Source organism: Buceros rhinoceros, unplaced genomic scaffold (genome assembly GCF_000710305.1).
Source record: "Buceros rhinoceros silvestris isolate BGI_N320 unplaced genomic scaffold, ASM71030v1 scaffold3941, whole genome shotgun sequence".
NCBI classification, from domain to species: domain Eukaryota; kingdom Metazoa; phylum Chordata; class Aves; order Bucerotiformes; family Bucerotidae; genus Buceros; species Buceros rhinoceros.
The window spans coordinates 142,303-164,299 of NW_010394687.1; the positions used below are offsets into that span (position 1 = coordinate 142,303).

The 21,997-nt window shown below is 35.6% G+C and overlaps 1 protein-coding gene across 1 annotated transcript in view; it reads left to right on the forward strand.

Annotated features, from left to right (window-relative positions):
- Nucleotides 1-12,540, forward strand: part of LOC104501479 (neuronal membrane glycoprotein M6-a) — a gene marked incomplete at its 3' end in the record, with an annotated part of 102,742 nt that extends 90,202 nt beyond the window's left edge. The window contains exon 3 of the mRNA XM_010145293.1: nt 12,384-12,540. Coding sequence (XP_010143595.1) covers nt 12,384-12,540 — 157 coding nt within the window. The remainder of the gene's footprint in view (nt 1-12,383) is intronic.
- Nucleotides 12,541-21,997: the final 9,457 nt, after the last annotated feature.

The window sequence follows — 21,997 nt, forward strand, 5'->3', positions numbered from 1 at the left end:
AAACGCAGCGGGGGGGCGGGCAGCGAGCAGGCGACGGCTTCGGGGAAGCGCAGCTTGGCTCTAGTGGTCCCTGGCGCGGCTGCCGGAGTCCAGAGGGGCTTGCTCCAGTGTGGTCTCGGGTGGCTGAGAGCACATGAAGACTGACTTTCGTGGGTGCAGCACGGCTTTTTAAAGCAGAAGCGGAGCTAAAATCGAACAGACCCGTGAAAACTTTTAACCAATGAAAAATGGAGATGCAGCTGATGTCACATGGCAGGGAATACAGTGGGCTGGTTTAAAGCAAACTTCTTTCTGAAACGGGAGAAGTTGCTAAGCCATCACAGTGAGAGATGTCTCTAAAGTTGTGTCTTAAAGGGACAAGGAGCAAATATTTTGACTAAAATCAGATGAGCCATTGCTTTAAACTGGATAAACTTTGTGATTCTCAAAGAAATTTGCACGTGTTGATCTTCTACCTACATAACTAGATATTACTCTGCTTTTTAAAATAACTTTGCAGAGAGAAGAAATACTTGATATTTTGTCACAACTATTGATTAACTGTTGGCAGCACAAAAGCTGCATGGTAATTACATTGCTTTGAAAGGCAATTCAAAAATAAAAACAAAATAATATAAGAAATATAAGTAGAAACAAACAGTGCAGTGCCTACATTCTTAAAGCTATACTTATTGAAACAGAAATAAAGTTTATTGTTCTGATTAGAAAAAAAAAGAATAAAAAAAATCTATCAGTCTGACCTACTAAAGTACACTTCATAAAGGTAATTTAAGACGTTTATTGCTCTTAATACTTCTAGTGCTTTCAAGTGTCTCAGGCTGACCCAGAGTCTGTCCTGTCATAAACGTACCAGGCAGACGCTGCAGTGGAGTGAAGTGTGTTAGATTCTGTCTATTATTTTTATTAGCACAGTGGAATTCCAACATTATTCAGAATAAAAATCAATCCCGATCTGAGAGATGCTTACGTGGGTGGTAAGAGATAAGGGCTTTTATAACTGTGACCACAAATGTGTTTGTTCTGAACTCAACACAAGTCACAAGCTGCCTTCTATTTTTTATCTTAGTCAATACAGCTACTCATGGCAATTTTAAGTTGCAAGGAATCAGTAGATCCCTGTAATGAAAGGGCATAATGAGGGCATAAACAATATCTGAAGCACTCTAAGATCATAGAATAAAAGGCAAAGTACCTAAACCCAACACAGCCACTCAGAAATGTCCATATCAATGTCCTTGAGGGCAACAGGGGCCTTGGTTGTTCCTCTCTGGCCTCTGCTCAACCTGCCCGTGGTCCAGGACCCTATTTCAGCCCAGTCTGGGACTCTCAGTCCCTCACCATGGACTCACCCGGCCATGGGGCTGCTCCCTTGCTGCCCTGCTCCCTGGCTGGTCCCATGGGAAACCCTCATCCCAAGTGGCGCCCTAATGCTTGAGGAGAGATGAATTAATTAAGAACTTGCAATAGGCCTTGTAGTCCCCTTAGAGGGCTCTGCCCTCGGGAGTTCAGCCAAGAGCAGCAACCCCATGGTACAGAAGAGGCAGTCTGAGTGCAGGCCCTGCACATTGGACATGGTCCTTGATTCCAACTCCCTGGACGCAGTTATATGAGTTCAAATAATATCTGCAAGCTGCAATTCATATCTATTTTGGCAATACTAATAAGTAGTAAATATTTTTAATTTTAAAAATGAAGACCAAGTTTTGCAGCTGGTTTTAAAATTCCTTAAATGCCAGGTGGTTAAATAAATTTTTTCAAATTTATTGTTTTTTTCCAAATTAAAATATAGAATGATCATGGTCAATAATTCTGGAGAGATGCTGGGTGGGTTAGATAGTGCTTTTATAGCAAAGGTTTACAGCAAAGAATGCTCTTTTCTTTGCTTGTTCTGAGGGGTGAAATACAAAACCATACTAAATACAATACCATACTAAAACCAAGAGTTTCTAAAAAGTAACAATGACATTTTCTTAAAGGATTTTGTCTCAAAATACTGGATTACAGCCTGACTTGAATTTGTTCAGGGTGACCCAGGTAAAGCAGATACTCTAAACTCTTGAAAACTCAAATAGATCAAAGTCATGAGAACCCCTACTCTACAGGCAGTTATTTCTTATGGAAAGAGCATATCTTAAAAAAGCACAAAGCTGAATGAAGTAGACTCTTCTCGCTTTACACAATCATTTCTAAATCCAAGAACCTTTAATAGATTAGATGGTTATAAAAAAAATTGGAATTATCAAGGAGTGACTTTTTCATTGCGGCTAACTACTAAGTATATTGCTTTCTGAATCGCTTTTGTGAAATTTCATCCCCCATAGCCCCAGACTTCTTTAATATCAACATTATCACCACTCTAAGAGTAGCTGCTTTTTTTCAATTTCTTTTCTCCCAGGTGACAAAATGCCTGTTTGGGGATTTAATGTACAGGATTCATACACTGTTGTTTGGGATGTGGATTCTTTGCGTGGATGTAGAGTAGTTATTTTAGTTCCTTGTGAATCAAAGGGATCTTAAGAAAATAAATATGGTGGTTTAAATCATCCTGAAAGCTGCCTTTAGGATATTTTAACTGTAAGGCGTGAATGGTTTATTTGCCTACTTTGTCAGTTTAATGGCTCTGTGGGCTTCACTGAAACTGATTAGTCTGCTTGAGGCCGGTGTGGTATTCAGCCATTCTTCTAACAAGTTAATAAACTGCAGAGAACACTGTATCTGCAAAGTGCTGGATATAACTAGATGCACTTACTGAATCACTGAATTTGACAAGATTCCCAAGTCAGCAGAAATAGATGTACGATTATCAATTGTGTATTGTACGATCTGGATGAGCAGAAGATGTTTTTTAGGAAATCAGCAGCACAAGGTATGTTTGATGTGTTTCCCTACTGCATCTTTTCACAGGTCTTTATTATCCAAGGCCAGTTAGTGCCATCTGTCACATGTTTGTGATATATAGGCCATGAAACAAGGGAATCGCGCTCTTAGAGTGGAAAATAAAGAAATCTTCCTGATAGAAACATTAACATTTTCCTACTACAGTCAGAGCTAATTCAGGTTGTAAATTCACTTCCTTTTAAAGGTGTGAAACCAAATAGTAAACTAAATGAAGTTACAATCTGTAAATCTGTTGTCACTATCTTCTCTGTTGGAAGTGCCGCAGACGCTCTACTAGCACCACCTTCTCACAGCTAAAAATTTCCTTCCTTTAAAAATGTGAAAGCCTGTGTTTCAGGTACTGTTGTGTCCAACTTTGATGGTTGCTGATAACCTTTCTGTTAGTATGTAGTCATTGTTTATTAAAAGGATATTATTTAGTAATATACATATGTATGTACAACCATTTTCTTTTGAGGAAAAATAAGAGCGTGCACAGAAACTTTTGTATTCTCCCCTCTTTGGTGTTTGAAACCAATGTTTTGAGAGGAAGAAAATTGGGTGCTATTCTGATCTTCTGCTGTTCTTTGGTTTTGTTGGCTTTGCAGCTATCACAAGTTAAATATTGGTACCACTAAAGAAATATTGTTGTTATCATTAATATTATTGTACAAATATTAATGGAATACTGTGAAAGGTATTACAGTGAGATCTGTGCTAAAGGCTAGCTGATATGAAATATGATATTTATAAATATTTGCATTAGACCATGTGATGGTTCTGTTTTAGTCATCTACTTAGTGTGCAATAGTACTAGTCCATTTTTCTTCTGTGCACATTTTTGTTCTGTTACAAAAGTTTGACGTGCTTTAAATTTGAACTGAAATTATGTTTTTAACACTATTTGTGTTATGGGAAGCAAAACATGTAAAGCTCTGTATTAGGACAAGCAATTCCTAAGTTATACAGGTCTGTATCGTAGTATGTCTGGAAACAGCAACCCCCTGCAGAGCCCTGGCAGATGACCCCACTGGTTCTGTAAGAAGGTTCATCTGGGCACCAATTCAGCTACCTGAGTCTGTGAATGGGAAGAAGAGACAGGAGAGAAGTGGAGAGGTACACAGTTTGCATATTCCAAACTAGTAGGATGACTGTGGTTGAAGTCCAGGCTTGCATGGTTGTTTGTTTGAGATGTATACTGCCTTTTTGGAAGTGTATGCTGCCTTTCAGGAAGGATTTTTTTCACATGTCTGATTATGTAGTTGTATCCAAGTAGCTATTTAAACAATAGTGTACTTGTCATTTATGTAACAAATTAATATATTATCTAGGGAGTATGTTCTACCTTCATATCTGCAAAATAAGCATTAAAAGGTTCTTATAAAAGTATAGTTTCATGTTAAAAAAAAAGTATACCTTCTTAGAAGTATGTTTGGTTCTAGATAATAGATTTTATTGCCTTAGGTCAATTTGATACCTGCAAATTACCTGAAAAAAGTCACGTATCTGAAAAAAGTTTAAATATCAGCAAAAATATTTTATTACAACATGGTTTGCAAGTGCAATGCTTGGAAACTATCCTTAAAATCCCTGAATAATACTACATTGATACATGGGAAGTGTAGTTTCTTCTGTGACAGAAAATAATTTTCAGTTAATCTTACTTTACCCACATTTTGTCAAAAGCCTAGCTTGACACGTGATACTATGTGTCTGTTGTGTATGCTGCACAGACCAATAATCTTGCACTATGGAAAATGCACAACAGTGTGCTGAGAACTGCCTTATTCAAACCCTCTTTTGAAATCTACAGAGAATCTGCTCCTTTGGTATTTTTGTAATGTCAGCTCTGAAAATGTAGTCTAGAATTAAGCAGAGTCGTATAGCTACGTATATATTACAAAGCAGTGTTAGCACAACAGAAACTGATTGGTAGACCTAAATACTTGGTGCTAAGAACTTGCTGTTCATACATATTTATTTCAGGGACTTATTTTGGACTCAGTCTTGTCTGATCAATGGACTGAACATCCATCAGTGGCTGGAGTGCAGTAGGAGTACTCCTAGAACATACTTACAATTTAGCTTAATTGGAAAGGAATCCATGCTGTGCACTCTGAAAAACAGGTTACAAACCATATCTCGATAAGTAGAGACAGCTGCAGAACTTGCTTGGAAAAAAAAAAAAACACAACAGTTCTTGAGCCAAAATGCTAATGGAGATGTATGCATGATCCCTACTGCCATAAAATTAAAGGATTATTCACTGAGATTAGCCTCCTTCTAAGTAGGCTAATGAGAGTTCCCACTAATAGCACTCTTTGAATTCTTGTACTTGTGTTCTGACTGTGTTCTGAATGATGCTATCTCTGCAAGGAGAGCTTGACTTTGGCCCAAGTGTCTTGTCTGTGTATTAGAATGTGTCAGGAACCACCAGAGAGAACACAATGTCATTGAAGGATACATTTTTCATTTTTAAAAAAATGCGGATTACTTAAGGAGAAGAGTTTCTATTTCACTAGAATGGTTCAGTCACAAGTAAAAACTAACACTGGTCAAATATATTAAAGTTTAGATGCAGAACATAATGTTTTAGATCTGATTTCATTCAGTAGATGCACCAAATCTGACAAAATATGGCAGTACCCGAGAATATGCCTTTTGCAAGATTATACAGTGCTGAGAAGTCACATTTACCACCTAGTCAGCTGTATTGTAGCCTGGTGTTCTGTATTCTGTTAAAGCAAAACCAGTAAGAATCTATGTAAGTAAAATCTGGATTTGGAGGTACCTGCAGAAATGTTGTCCTCATTTTATGAAATATTTGAATAAGGAAATTCATGGCAACACATGTGAATAACAGCAGAATGATCCTACATAAAGAATTTTTTTGGTCTTCATCTGTGCAAATACAGCCCATTCCTTTTATTTGTATTATTTAACACTGTGTTAAGCAGCTCTCTTTCTCGGTTGACTGGAAGTTTAGATTGACTATAATCCCTGCGTGCCTGTAATGTGAAGCATTTGTAATAGACCTTTCTCAGCAGGTGTTTCATCTTCACAGACAATATCTTTTTCTCTGTTAAATGCCCTTATTTCCTTTTAGTCTCAGTTTAGTTTATAAACACGTAAAATGGAAAGCACGTACTCCTGTGTAATATACATAGGAACAATATGTTGCTTAAATCTTGCTTCATGTACGTGCAAAACTACGGTTTTCATGGGAATCTGAAAAAGTTAAAATTAACTATTGTCATCCCAATCTGAAGTTTTAGAATCAAGTTGTCTGTCACTTCACTAAGAGTATTTACTGCATGTGACTCCAAGTTTACATTTCTAATAATGAAATACTCACAAATCCTATGAAATGCTTTTGCCACATCTTTTTACACTGTATTGCTATGGAGACTTGCCTGGGAATTCAGTACCCATAGTGCACAACACCATCATGCAATTTTGGCAGAAGTCTGCACATTGCTGTGCACTAATTCCAATCTTTTTTTTTGGCCTTCTTCAGGCAAAGAGGGGTCCAGATTTCTTCTGTAATTAGCATCGTTAAAAATATTTCTAAGAAAGTAATTTTGCTAGAGGTGAGCAGACAGAACAAGCCCAGAGTAACAGAAACAACACTGAGAAGCAGCCTCATCCATATGTCATAGTCAGAATTTTGTGCTTTGAACTCAAACATTTCATGATTATTTAAATTCTTATGCTGGATCCTTTCCTCTTCCAAGAAAGTTAGAAGATTCATAGGGCAGAAGTGTTGTTTGCACTGCTCTTGCTCCTCTTCCATTAGGTTGTGAATTCTCTACTGCTTAAAGGTGAAACTTCAGCTCAACTGTCCATTCCTAGGAAGAGAGCAATCATCAAACTTTTAAAGGATGATGATTTAGAGTTGTATTCTCCACACCAGTAGAGAGTTGTATGCCACAAATTAATCTGTTAAAAATCAATGGGCTCTTCTGTTATGAGTAAAATAACAAAACCCAGCCCTTGCAGAATATGCGTGTAACTTGAATATTCTAGTACGATGATCTCTTCTTTATAACAGTCTGGATTCAGTTTTGAGCAAATGATTTGTATGATTACAAACAAAATTTATTCCAGAAATGCAGAATCAGAAGGTTCTGTTTTCTTTTAATTACCTTTTATTTCCTCTTTAATAAAAAATACCTTTAGGTCTTTGGTGCTCTTATCCTTTGTCTACAGTTAATCTTTTATCATTTTGTAATTTCCCAAGAAACTTTAATTGAGCATTCCGTACTCCAATTTCATTTTCTTTTCACCTGAAATTTAGAAGTTTGGACTCTTGATTAACCTAAGCTCAGAAAAATCCCTCATGGACCTATGCTGACATTTTCTTACTAGTTTCATTTTCCTCTCCTCCACAGTGAGGATATTTAAGTTTCTTTTACATCATTTCTGTTGTCACCAGGAGTTTTTTGATCTTACTTTGCAGGTAGTTCATGATTATTAACAAATTCTTCTTTCTCCTTGCTGGCTGTATGTTTTCCTTCTGAAGTCTGCCTTCTCTTGTCTCCTCCCTTTGCTAACAATTCCTCCATGCTTCATGGTACTATCTTCTTTGCTCAAACTGTCTTAAGTTATTAATGTCGTGAACTTACATCAATAAATTGTTCCCAGCTGGGAACCTGAGCACCTCTTTTAAAATCTTTCACGGTGCACATCTTCTGCAAACTTACCTGTTTGCAAACATCCCTTTATATCTTGTCTCCCTTCAAAAAAAGCATTTACAAAACTGTTTCAACAAGCTTGAAATAACTTGAGGAAATAGACTATTATCTCAGCCTGTTAACAGCCTCTTAGGATCAGTCCCTCACAGGACAAAAGAATCAGCATGGAGGCCAGCATTGCTGCTCTACAGGGAGTACTGTGCATTCTAGGTGTGAACATCAGCTATTCAAAGTTCCTTGTGATTGAGAAAACTAAATAAATGAAAAAAAGTCCCCAAACCTGCAAACTTGACCTATCTCAATGCTAATGATTACATGCATTTCTCACCTTTTTAAATTGTCTATGCCAGCTATAAAAAAAGAACATTTTAAATTAGGAGTTGTGCTACAATAATCTTTCAGTACTTTGATAGCTTTGGTGTTTTATTGTCTTTATTTTGATTTTTAAGTTGAAAATAGGTGTAATTGCCTGAATCTACTTGCATTCAGAGTGCAGTTTGCTTGCAATTATGTGCTATTCAGCACCTGTAGTATCTGAGTGTCATTATCTATATTGGAGAATTATCATTATAAATGCAGGAAGAGAAACGTGAGGCAGAATTATAAATGCTGGGAAACTACTTCCAGAGTAATACCGAGTACTCTGGTGAGCTAGGGCAACCAAAACCTCTGTAATATTAGGCTTTTGTCACTTGTTCAGGCTGTAGTGTGCACATACTTTATTTGAATAAAAAGTTTTTCTGGACAACATGAGAATCTTGTGTCACAGGGCAAACATATGCAGTTTTTATTTTTCTGTTAATTGGAAACAAATGTCTGCAATGTATTCCTGTATTAACAGATTAAAAATAAATATCCCTAACTACTACGTAGATTGTTACAAAACGATATTAAGTAATTTTGATAGAAAAACATACATTAGAGCGCATGAGCTGAGTATAAAACTTCAACACTGAGTGTAGAAAGTGTACTGTGAATAGATTGAATAGTCCAAATGTGTCAGGGTTCCTATGGTTTGCAATTCCTTTTACAGCATATTAAAATATAAAAAGTCAATGTTAGCAGTTCTTCTTAGCTTACCTGTTGGGGTAGTAAATCCGTTTATTATGTGGAGCAGTACTGATTTACTCCAGTGAAATATCTTGTTCCACAAACCCAAAACATTACTACTTCTAGCTACACTTACAGAAGCTAAATACTTTTGGAACAGGATATTACAATTACGAGTTCAGTCGATTGAAGGAATCTCAACCACAAAAAAATAAGTAATTTGTTCTAACACACTTTTTGGAAAAATAGAGACATGATCATTCACCAATTAGTCTTATTGCTTGCTGATTAATTTTATTTTTAAATCCTTGAATTTGCCAAAGCACCGTGAAAATACACAGCAGGATATCTGCAACATGATCTGACTCACTGAGAATGTTTTCCACTCCCCTTCGACTTGTTTCTGCTGGGATAGTCTACTCTATACTCAGCTCCAACCTGTTCATTCGGATGTTAGCATTGATGGCTTTCATCGACAACTGCTCTCAGAGAAAATGTTTTCTCTAGAGCTATTTTAGTAATCGTCTTGTTGGATAGAATCCAGATTCTGATGAATGAATTAGGAATTCTGCTTAATATGGAATAATTAATGCCTAGCAGCAGAAAAAGAACTAAAACTTGAAAGACCAGCTTGATTTAAATCACAAATTGAAAACAGTGTTGTTTGTGTCTAACATTTCTGAACATAGTGTTGTGAGGAAAAGCAGATCTTGAACCCATGGAGCAGCCTCAAGATTAAGACAGTAAGCAAAATTTGCATTAGATTATTCTATTCTAAAAAGGCTTTTGCTAATTTCAAGATGTTTTTCACAAGTAATTTAGGTTTAGATAATCATTCAACTTGTTCTACCCTGCAACATAGGTTAATATGTGAAGACTTCATGATCAATGCGGATTTGTTAAACTCAGGTTTATCTTTGCAATCTTCATTGACCGCCTTTTAATAGAAATGTTCACAGAACTCCTGCATTTACTGAATAGATATTCAAGATTTCTTTTTGTTCTTCTCATTAACTGTAGCTTTGTTCTTTACCTAATATATAGCTTTCCAATCCTGTCACCAGTATAAAATCTGTGTTTGTCTCTTCTTCCTTTCCTCCTTACCCACCTCTTTCCTTCCACTTCAGCCTACACAAGTGTAAGCCTGCTTGCCCTTTTTCTTTATCCTTACTCATGTCTCCCACTGGCTTACATTCGTCACCCCTTCCTCCATTCCCTTCTACCTCCCTGGTTGCTCTCATGCTCTGTCTACAGCATTTGAGACTTTGCTATAACATAGATGTCAATTAATTTCCCTAAGTTCATCCACAAAGAATGACATATTGTTTCAAAGAAACGCAATCTCCATTTTATGAGGCCTGTATTTTATTGTCTATTATAATTTAATTGGAAAATCAAAGTTTATATGAAATATATTAGATACTGCAGGAAAATTTAAACACCAACACTATCTTCAAAACTCTCTATATAAAATGTTGCTGTTGTAATAAGTTTTCTTTAAGTACAGCACACAATAAATGTAGTTATATTGCAATACACTCCTATCTGACTTTTTAAGAGGTAGTTTATCGTTTCACAATGTTTGTCTAAATTTTTACTCTTTCTGTTACAGAAGATCCTTTCTCCTTAGGGTAAGTCTAGCTATATTCATGAATTCCGATCAGTAGAAATTCTACTACTTCTCTCTCTACAGAGTGTATGAGGAAGAAATTGATTTCTATATTTGGCTAGTCTATAGCTATATATATATTTTTTTTTCTTGTGAAACGAAGGCTTAAGTTATTCCTTTAAGCTACACATAAGGCTGAGGAATAAGAAGAGATCTTTTAGTACGTTTTTTGATACAAGCAGCTCAGTGGGAGGCTCAGCATATGGTTTAAAGGGCTGTTGCAAGGGCCAGAATAATCTCTGGTCTTCCCAAAAGTCTTAGTCTTTTTAGGTCAATAACAGATTGTACAAAAAACAGTGCTACACTGGCTGAATTACTGCAAAATTAGGTAAATGAGATTTTTACAATGTAATCAGCAATTATATGTATTAAAATAAATTTCATCTTTGCACAATAGAATACTGTCTATCGTGTTAAATTTTTTCATCATTTTGAACAGTTCATGTATCTATTGCATCCAGATGTCAAATTACCCTAGTTTTAACTTGAGTATGAAAGGAAAAGTGACGTAGAAAAAAGCTGAGAGGGCTTTGTTGTTGGAATGCTAGGGAAAAACATCTCATTCCCGAACCCTTCAATTATCACCTTCTGAAAAAATGCTAAAAGAAGTGCCAAAAGCATTCATTTATAATACTTCTCCTACCTCCAGTCAAGTCATAAGGTTAACTGCAATTTTATGAGACTAATGCAAGCTTAAAATAGCATCAGCGAAGTTGTAGTCACAGTCATAAATCTGAAATATCAACTGTAAACTTGAATCTGACTTCAAATCTCATTAAAACCGTGCAAAACTTCAAGATATTTTAATAGGGTTTTGAGCTTTGTTATTCTATTGTACATGTAAAATGCATAGAGAGTTATCTTTTAGGTTATGATGAGAAGTGTGATCCTAAAGAAATGCTATCACTAATTTCTTTCCATAACAAGAAAGATTTTATGTCTTGACAAACATTTTGGGTACTTGTCAAAATTCATCTTGCAGATCTTAATGGGTCTCTGGTTTATTTCTTGCCCTACTTTGTTATAAGCTGTTGCTATCTTGACCTGAATAACGTGACTGGAATTTGTTAACAACTTAAACCAGTGTATTGCCAGTTTCTAAAAAGTTGCACAACTCCTACCATGTCATATTGATAAACTGGAAGCTTACTGTGGCTAGTGTTTAGAGAAGTCCAAGCAGGTAACATTGAAACCTGCTGATCCAAGGCAATGGTTACGAGGAATGTTTCCAAGTTTAGACAAAACATTTGAGTGGAGAGGTTCTTTCAAACAACTTTTCACAAACCCTAGTCATGAGAGAACATTTAGGAGGCAGAGTCGCCTTGAACCACTGTTGATCTTCTAGACAGTTCTGGGAGGACAATCACCCAGCAGCTCAGGAAATACCTTTTTGTAAAAAATTGAGCCTTCTAGGTCCCTGGATGTTACATTGTAAGCCATCCTTCCATTTCTTGAGCTTTGGGTCTGTGAAATGATGTTTTTAAAGCCCCTTTAGAAAAGAGTGCCAGATGATCTGACCTTATTACTTTCAGAATAATGTGTTTCTGGTTTGAAGTTAGGAATCTGTCTTTGTGACTTCATTATTCTGTGTCAGACACTGTCCATTGAAAAATAAGTGGAAAAATATAACGAGGACCAGATAACACAGATTGGCATTGCAGCTTGAGAACTACTTGTATATGTAGAAATGTTTATTGAAGATTGTGACAAAATTATCTCTTCTATAACCTAAGTGCTGGATATAGTATGTTATTCAGGAGAAGTGTCGGATTCTTGTTTCCTTTGCTTTTTTCTTTGCCACTTTATGTAGAGGAAAAATAAAAATGACTTTTAAATTATTCTGACAAGATGTGCCATCTTACCTACACAGATTCCATTTTTACAGTTTATTAAATGGGCCAATGCTTCTTAAATCAATGTTATTTTATTCCAAAGGCCTCTCCTGTCCTCAGCTGTCATATAGCACATCGGCACTTAAAAGCTGACTCCAATATAGAAACTTTGAGGCTTAATGGGTCTGATTATCTCACCCTGAAATTTCAGTCAGCTTTAAATATTTATGCAGATAAATAATTTTTGCTGTTCCTATACAGGATTGACATCTTCAAGTATGTGATATATGGCGTAGCAGCTGCATTCTTTGTATACGGCATTTTGCTGATGGTGGAGGGATTCTTTACAACTGGTGCCATCAAGGATCTCTATGGGGATTTCAAAATCACCACTTGCGGCAGATGTGTCAGTGCCTGGGTAAGTGGTTAAGAAAGCTCTTGTACTTATGACAATTTCAACATATTTTGTGTATTTATAGTGCTTTGTGGTGTTTATTTCTTGGTTTTTTGTTTCATTGATATTTTCTGATACTTCAGTTTAGTGGTTAAAAATCACAGCAGAGGAGAATAGAATGTTAGAAATGTTCTCTATATTGGTTAACCACTAAGAAAGAAGCAAATAATTTCATCAGTTAATGGGAAAGCTTATTCTCTCATCAACATAAACTGTTTGGGACCGGGCTAGAAGTGTGTAATGCATTCAGCTGTGCTGGACAAGAAATATTTTTCTTACTAATATTTTCATTTACTTTAGAAATCTTGACTGTTCCTCTTTGGGACAAGCTGAGACCTGTTGTCAGGTTTTGTTTTGTTTTTAAATGGCAAACAGCCCATTATTTTCTCTTGTATTATCACTGATTTGGGGAGACCATTGACTTATAACCCTCAGACTTAAATGGAGGTTTCTCATGCTAAAATTGCGGACTATTTGAATTGGGATTATTTCAAGATCTCTGTTCATTAAAAGGTAAGTAACTAACTTTTTTGGCATTTGCCTCTTCTGGATCTAAGGTAAGGAACCTGGACACTTGGTAGCTGTTCGAGTTGGATATTTCTGCAAACACCATCAGATTGACAAACATATTTTCTGATGAAAAATAAATTATTAAATACAGCCAAGTACCTTAACAGTGTGTTAAGGCACACTTAATGTTATACTATATTTACAATAATTGATATAGAAAATAATATCCAGAGGAGGGTTTCCCATTGTACTCTCCTATAAATATCAAAATATATCAAACTGGAATACAGACTAGGGACAAATATAGGCAATAGAGAATATCTTCAAGTCATGCTAAAGAATATCAAAACTAGTATTTTGGATATCCTGACATTTAAGGTGCATGCAGATAATCTACACATTGGATATTGGGGAACACAGCACGTGTGCCATCCCTACGTAGATGTAACATGCTCCACAGTAATGCTGCTTTTTTATCTTTTTTTCTTTTCTTCCTCTCGAATGTCATTGTATGATTTTGGTACTTCAGCTAAGAACTGTTTTAATGCCTTTAAAGAAATATATAAATAAAGATTGGGATATGAATATATAATAGAAATATATAAATAAAGTTTTAAAATAAAGAACAATCGTTGCTTATACCAACACTGCTTTCATCTCCCAGAAAAAAATCTCTAATCCGTACTCACTGAGAACCTAGTAAACTAGTTTAGTTCTGTACAGAGTACCACATTTTTCAGAACATTATGTTTTTGTTCACAGCTCCCATAAATGCCTGTCCTCAGTATTGCAGCAGGGCCATGCTGCATCCTCTCACAGTTTTGATGCCCTTACAGTGTAAACTGTAATTCTGTAGCAAGTGTCTAGAAACGAACAGTTAAGCATCTATTCTATGGTTAATATCATTGTTGTTATTATAAATGATTCATTAAACAAATTCCTTCAGCATTTTCCTTTCTTCATCAGTATTTGCAATGTTTGTGTTTTACTTTAAGAAATCTTTGGCTGATATACATTGTGCAGCTAAGTTTAAGGCTGTATACTGTTTATGATTACAATTAAAATAAGCCATCGATTAATTTGAGTTAAATCCATTGTTGTTATTATTCCTGAAGTTAGTGGAAGTTTATTTTTTCCCTCGAAAAGCAAAACAAAAAATTGCAGTTTGTCTTATTCTGAAGCTATATCAGTAAGATTGTTATACGAATGTATGTGTATATATAACCCAAAATATGAAGCTATTTTGGCTTATTGTTCTGGCTTTTGCTTCTGCTTGAGAGTTTGACAGTAAGGTTTGAGAGTAAGACAGTATATACAGCATTTTTGTCAATTAAAGCTTCAGAATCTTTTTGACTGGGTTTATTTTGATTATCTCGTATTTAAAATTCTTAAGGGACAAATAACAGATGACATTTTAAAAACCCATTTGGAATTAGAAAACATTTCAGTCCATCAGTGATATGTTTATAATTTGTTCATTTCCTTAAATCATACAATGATCTGAAGAAATAGGTTCTCAGAGCAACAAAAAGATGACTGGAGGGATAAATCAAACCTAATCTGGACTCTGGTGTGTCAAGCCCAGATTGTTTTATTGCTACACAAATTTGCTGTAATAAATTTTGTTATGTAGAGTTGGCAAATGTTATAATGCTGTTGAAAAGGATTAGCACATACTACATATTAAAAGAAAGCTTCTTTGTATAAAACTTTGAGATAGTAATTTTGTAAATACTGAAATCTAAGCTGACAAAGACTAAACAGTTTCTTTTAGCAATATCTGAATACTAAGAGAAATGTACACACAGCATATTTGTTGTTTTGAAGAATTAGATGAAAATGGCTCCACATCAAAAATACCTTTGTCAAACCCCAACTGTGATTATGATTTCACCTAAAATTTACTGATCTCTTTCTAAATACCAATTTAACACATTAAAGTCTGAAAATGAAGTCCTTCTGCTTTGCCGTTGTCAACAATTACTTATTAATATTCTACATAAGCACATTCATTATGTCTGTGACTAAGCCTATTAGGGAAATGGAGGGAAAAATATCAACAAAAAAATTTCAGGGCAGGAAAGCTCGTTTTAACTTAGTATGGACAAGCTATATTTGTGACTGGAAATCTGAAAAGTAACATTTTTTCTTTCTAATAAAAATATTCTTTGAAAAGTCAACATCTACAGAAACCTTTCACGTGCCCTTCCTGACCGACTAGCTCACTTTTTGGCTTTACATGGGCAAAAGGAGTTTTTCTTCCCTGAAGTAATGGAAAAAGAAATAGCTCGAGCTAACATTTCTAGTGACTATATAGTTGATTGATCAGCCTACATGAGCATTCAGAGGCTTAGTATCCAAGTCATGCCGGTGCTGCTGTGGAATGTCCCCTCTCAGATGTGAAAGGGCCTGTGAAAGCGACAGTGAAGAGTCTCATTGGCATCATTTTCAGGATTAATTTTCTGTGGAAAGTAAAACCACACAGTTATAACAATGGCAGGAGGAGAGATGGCTGTGTTTTCAGTCTTCATTTTTCAATGCCTGAACATGCTTTTAGGAATTAGATAAATAGTTATATATAACTGTGCTGCAGCACGATTAGTGAAAAGTGGGAGACAGGCCTGAAGCCAGCTCTGACACTGTATAATTGCAATTCAATACCCTTCCTATTTATAGTCATCTAGCTTGATCATGGAAAGCCTCATTTACACCTTGTTTTAGAATATCTGATTAGAGTCAATAAGAAATGAAGAAAGAAACACAAATGAGGCTTTTTTCGGTGAAAAGTGTTGCTCCTATGAAAATTTAATGCTGTAAAATGGGAAAGCAGTCCTTTTTATTTCATCAGAAGACAGTGGATAAAGATTTCAACTTGGCAATGGTATTGCTATTTATTTGAATCTTACCTTTCAAAAGAAACATGTTAAGGCTCTAGAGAAAGATGTTTTGTATTCTACATGGGACTGTCTCTATATATCATCTGTATCTTTAGTATTTAGGAACCTTTTATTATAATGAATGAAAAGGATTTTTCTGCCTTTGGAAATTATTTTGGCTACCTGAATAGCTATGTGCTATTTGACCCATGCTTCCTGAGTGCTTGTACTCAAAAAAAAAAAACAAACCCAAAAAACAACCAAAGCCAAAACAACAGCAACAACAAAAACACCCAAACTTGACCTTTTCAAAATATTTCCACATTTTATTTTGCAAGAAAGACTTGGAAGCTTCACAAATGTTTTGAAAACCAGTCCATTAGGGATGTGAACTTGTCACTTCATCTTGCCCTTACCAGACCAGTTATTCTAGAGACAGTGAAACCAGATTATATTGAGGTATGATTCTTTCTGTAACAGGAGGAACAGAGTTCAGTGCAGGCTCAGCTGGCTTTCTCACCCAGAACAGATGCTTCATTTCTGAAAATCAGAGACTGTATCTAGATATTCTGGTGGCAAAATGCTGACCTGACAGACAGAGAGACCTTCTTTCTAATTGAATACCACTGTATATGAGGAATGCAAAATGTTTCATATCACTGCTTTTTCATCTATGAGAAGTACAGGGCCTTCTCTCCAAGACAGCAGATGCACTTATGGGTCTAGAATCCCTTAATCCAATCTTTAAATAAGGAAAGCATCTAATGTAACTCTCGTCCCCATGCACCTTAACTAGCGAAAGCCCTAAGTGGTTCCAGACACTGATATAGGAAATGGGAAAGGTGAGATTCATATGGCAGTCTGACCTTTCAGAGCTAAAAAACCAAATCATGAATTATTGCCACAGATGACCCAGAAGCTGATGGAGAAGTTAATTTCAGAGGGAATATATTGTGACACAAATCTATTCCACCTAACCAGGAATGTTGCTAAGGTTGCCAGGAGAAGGGCCTATACTCCTTCACTAGTTAAAGGAGAGAAAGGGTTAGAGAGAGTCTCAGATGAGCTGAATTTTTATGCAAGTGACTGTCCTATTTTCTACGAAGAGAATAACCCTCGGGTCTTTTAAGTTAGGTGTTTTATGTTAAGCGCTTCAGTCAAGTATATAAATTTAGTAGGATATATGCTGCTTGCAGTTTAAGTGAGTAACGTTTGCTATCTAAACACTGCTGGAGTTAGTAAATAAAATAAAACATACTAACAATTTTATAGGTTTCTGGAAGTCATCTCATCTCTGGGTACTAGAGCAGTGTTGGAATTTTTTGAGGACTGGATTCCATGTAATCTTCTGTGCTTGTTCTTAAAATAGGAAGAACAAGCCCTAGCAATAGAACTCAGTGGTTGAGAGAATCTCTTATTTTCATACCATTACTCTTCCTACTACATTGTTAATACACAAATGGTTTCTTAAAAAGAAAGAAGAATGAAGTTATTACCTTTTTCTCTATTTGTCAGAAATCTTTATTTCTTTGGGTTTTAGAAGTCTTTTGCAGTGAGCTCAGAAAAATTGTTTTGTTTTATATTTCTAGATGCTGACTCTACTTTTGGTCTATCTATTTCTGTTATCTGGCAGGTTGTTTTGTTTTTCTTTCTTTTACAGTTTCAGATTTTCTCACTCAGGGATATCACAGTTATAAAATCATTCTTTCAGCTGATCACACCTATCTTCACACTACTAACCATGTGTTTTATACATAGCCCTTTTGTTGACTGCAGTGTCACTGCTTGCTTCAATAGCGGAGTGTACCAGACATTGTAATGTGCCTTACCAGTATCTTCACAGCTTCCCTTGGTCTTGCTGGCCACTGACAGAATTTTTATTGTTGGTGATAAACTCCACAAAATGTTTTTGCTTCAGATTGTGCTGTAAGTGTGTCTCTCACATGAGGACAGAACTTCACCTTGGCACATAAGCTCAGTCAATAAGTAGGTTTTTTTAATGAAACTGTTTTCTGAAAATGTGTTGTCATATATTTCTAAAGTGTGCTTGACTGTGGGAGCCATTACACTTTCTCCATGAGCTTTACCTTTCTATTATGAGCCATCACAAATTGTTCAAGATGATAGCGTTATTTCCCCTAGGTTCAGATAATTCTTCTCAGTTTTAACTTGAATACTTCACTGCACTATGAGTGTTCTCCGAACCTTGTTCTCATCTGCTGCTTTGCTCTTTTTCACGCTGCATCTAGACATCTTTTTTTTTTTTTAATAGCTATTTAAACCTGTGAATCTCAGTGGCATTATCATAAATTCTCAATTCTGTGGTCAAAGATGTGTCCTTTATCCATTCCCGATGGTTTCTAGCCTGCTTGTTTTTCAGTTCTCCCACTTAAAGATACTATCTCCCAAATCCACAGAAACATATACAGCTTTTTGTTCTTCATATCAACTCCATCTTCCTACTGATGTCTTACAAATTCATAGCTACACTTGTTAATGTTTTTTGGTATTGCTTGCCCAGGAAGAAAGAGGAAAAGTTGCAAATGTATCCCCTCACTGCTTGTATACTTATGTTTGTGTGTGATTGTAATCATTCAAGTTAAGCTGGTTAGACTTAGCAAACGGGAGTATTTTTATCAATACTTCTTTCAGTTGAAGAGCTTTAACATTTAACACCACACTTAGAATCCTCTGGCTGATTAAAAGACATCCTTCTGATTTTCATTTCTTGGCAAGACAGCAAACAAGAAAGGAAGGTCCCTAGCCTTTGAATCTCTCATAGGCTTCTCAAACCCCGTTAAGAACAAATCAGGAAAGAATATGTTCTTATTTTTGACAGCCAAGCATCCACTTTGAGTGACGCATCTGTTTAGAGAAGTTATGAGAGTATTATTTCTGCTTTTGAGTTTAAGCTTCACTGTCTTGTTCCCACGTATAGACCATGCAAGCTTCCTGAACAAAAATCACAATCTTGGAAATTCAAAATATGTAAACAATCTGTGTAGTGCAGTCTTTTAATAGCTGGGTGTTATCTTTTTCTGTGTATAACAAACTTGTCAATACTGAAAACCATTAAAGCAGAGACTGGGATTTTATAAGTAGATTATCAGCAGTTTGGAAGCAAAATAACTGGAAAATTTATGTAGACAGGGTCATGATGAAAGTGATTTTTTTTTAATATTTGATGTATTTAAATTAAATACTTATATAGCAAGAGTACAGTCTGAAGAACCAATAAAGCAGTAGTATTTAATGAAGATACCTACTCCACTTTTAAAAAAAATAGTTTTAAAACTAGATTATTTTTATTAAAACATGATTACAAATAAAATGAACAATTTAGCTCTATTCTGTCAAAGAGCTAGAAACACCACCAAAAAGAAAAACAAAAGGTGGAGGAAAGCTTCGGGAATGTGAAAATGTAAGCATATACATTTTGAGAAAAAATAGTCCTTATCTGGAAGGTGGTAAAATTAAATAGAATTATCTGCTGTTGTTAAATAGCAGGTAGGATCTAATGCTCTCTGTAGGACTTCAGAAGCCTGTTGAACTACAAAAATTATAGTCTCACCTAAAGGACAGATAAAATAACTAATGCTAGCAACTTTAAGCAGCATAATGCTAGAAAACAATCAACATATTCCAAAATTTAAAAAAAATCATAATAATTGGTTTATAAGTATCAAAAAGACAAATTATAAAATCTTCAGGTAAAACCTAGTCTTGCATCAATGCAAAGCCATCTTCTTCAAACCGAATATGTTCTGATAGTTAGTGGATTTGTTTACCAGGCAAAGTTTCTATTCATTGAAGAATCTTCTTTTTGTTTTTCTGACACAGCTGTGGAAATCTCCTCCCCCACTGCTACCAGTAAATCAATTCAGAGTAAATCAGAAAGTAAACCAGCTTTTTATAGCCATCTAAATGGTTACAAAGCAATAGACGTCATGTGTAGTATATTTCCACCTTGACAGACACATTTAAAGGAAGTTTTAGAAGAAGGTATGTGTAGATGAAAAGTGGAAAGTAACAGTGAGAATTGCTTTTACTTTTGTCATTCAGTTTTTCATCTGTCTGAAATACCTGTGTAATAAAAATGTTTTTAAAAACGTAAACAAAACACTTTGATAAAACAGATATTTTAAAATTTAAAATTTCAGGTAATAGATTTTAACAATCTAAGGAATGTCACATTAGCTGGTCTTTAGTGTATGGATGAATTGCAATTAGGCAAACCCGAGAAGTCCGTCATGATATAAAGAGAATTTTTAGCCAATATTGGCTTTTTAATTTTTTTTTTTCATTCTCTTGAAGCAGTTGATTTGAATGCAAGCCAAGAAGAATCAACCACATGACAGTAATAGCATAACATGAAGTGTATCCATGTTTCAACAAGACTCTTGGAGCTGTGCCTGGGAAGATAAGATGTCAGAGAGAGAGAGAGGATGAATATGTTTTGTAGTGGCAATAATAAATGTCCAACAAGTCATGGTTAGCAATGAGAGTGAAAAAAAAACAAGCAGAAAAAAATTGTAAGTTTTCTGTGATTGTGAGCTACTTAAGAGCTGGTTAGTAGCTAATTGGTTCTGAGCTACCTCACAGTCCTTCATAAACGTATTTAGAGTTCATACTCCGTGTAAAAAGAGAGCGTATGAGTATCAAGAGAGGTTGACTAGTGTGGCAAAGGGTGATCTGTAACATAATAAGCATTGGTTTAGTAATGAGTTTAAAGACATCTGTATATTTTTATTGATTTCTGATTTATTTAGATTTAGAAAAATAAGAATATTGCTGGTTTTAGACAACCTAACATTTTTAATTAAGTAGCAAAGGCTGCTTTAGCTCCTGCACTGTTAAAATTCTTTCCAGAGGAACTCAGCGAGTTTTCCACTTGCTCTCTCTCTTATTTGCATATGGCATTTAAGATGCCATTGCAAAAAACATTGAGAAGATGTTGAAGTGTTTATGTAGAGATTCTTCTTTAGAAGTGCAAAAATTGCAAACTTCTGTTCGATTAATTCTGAACCTTCCAGAATTAAAAAGAACTAAACACCTGTAGTGTAAGAATACAGATTGTGAACAGGAACAAAATATCTCATATTAACACTAATCTATGGTAAAAGTTTATTGACTGTAGATCTAAGGTAGTCAGCAGAACCCTGCATTATAGAAAATTGAATGCAAATAAACAGTAGGTCTAAGGTGGAAACACATGTAGTACTTTTAAATCTAACTTGTAAAGTGCAGAAAGAACTATGCACTCTGTGGGGTCTTGAGGAAACTTCATCAAGAAAAGTTCAGCAGCTGAGAAAACATGTGGCAACTGCAATAAATCATTTAAAAATGATATGTAAATATATTTATGCAGAACGTGCACAGGGTAAGGAGACAGTAGCATTAACTCAGAGGAATTTCTCCTGGGAAAAATGGACAAGACTGAGGCAGAAAGCCTGAAAGCCAAAGGTTATTTATGAATTTAAAGCTGTGCAAAGTACTAAAGCTACATAAGTTTTGATTAGTATTGAAAACAAATCTGTAGACAATTGAGAGTGACCATGATGTTAGAGAGACAGGGCAATTCAGGAAGAAATTGTAAAGATCATCCTCTCCGTGCTTCTGAGTTGCCATCAAATGACACACAGGGCTTTGTTCTGATGTGCATTTGGGAAACTACACCCAGAACCAGGAGTACGCGACACACTGCGGAGGTCAGGTGCCTCGCAGTGTTCCAGTTAGACACAGCCGTGCTAACCCGGGGCTCATCTTCAGGTGATGTCCTGCACTGACAGGGTTTCATAGCGAAACGTATTAGGCTTTTGGCAGGATGGAGGTATGTGATCTCTGTAGATTCAGTTTTGATCTGTGACAAAATCTGTCAAAGAGGATTTCTGAGACTGTGAAGAGGTTTGGGAGGATCCTCTTAGATTGCCAAGCTGAAAGTAAACAAAATTTAGTATGTGTGCCATAGGTTAATAAACATAAATGATATATAAACACAGCAAGGTGTGTGTCTTCTTACAACACTCTCAGCCGAG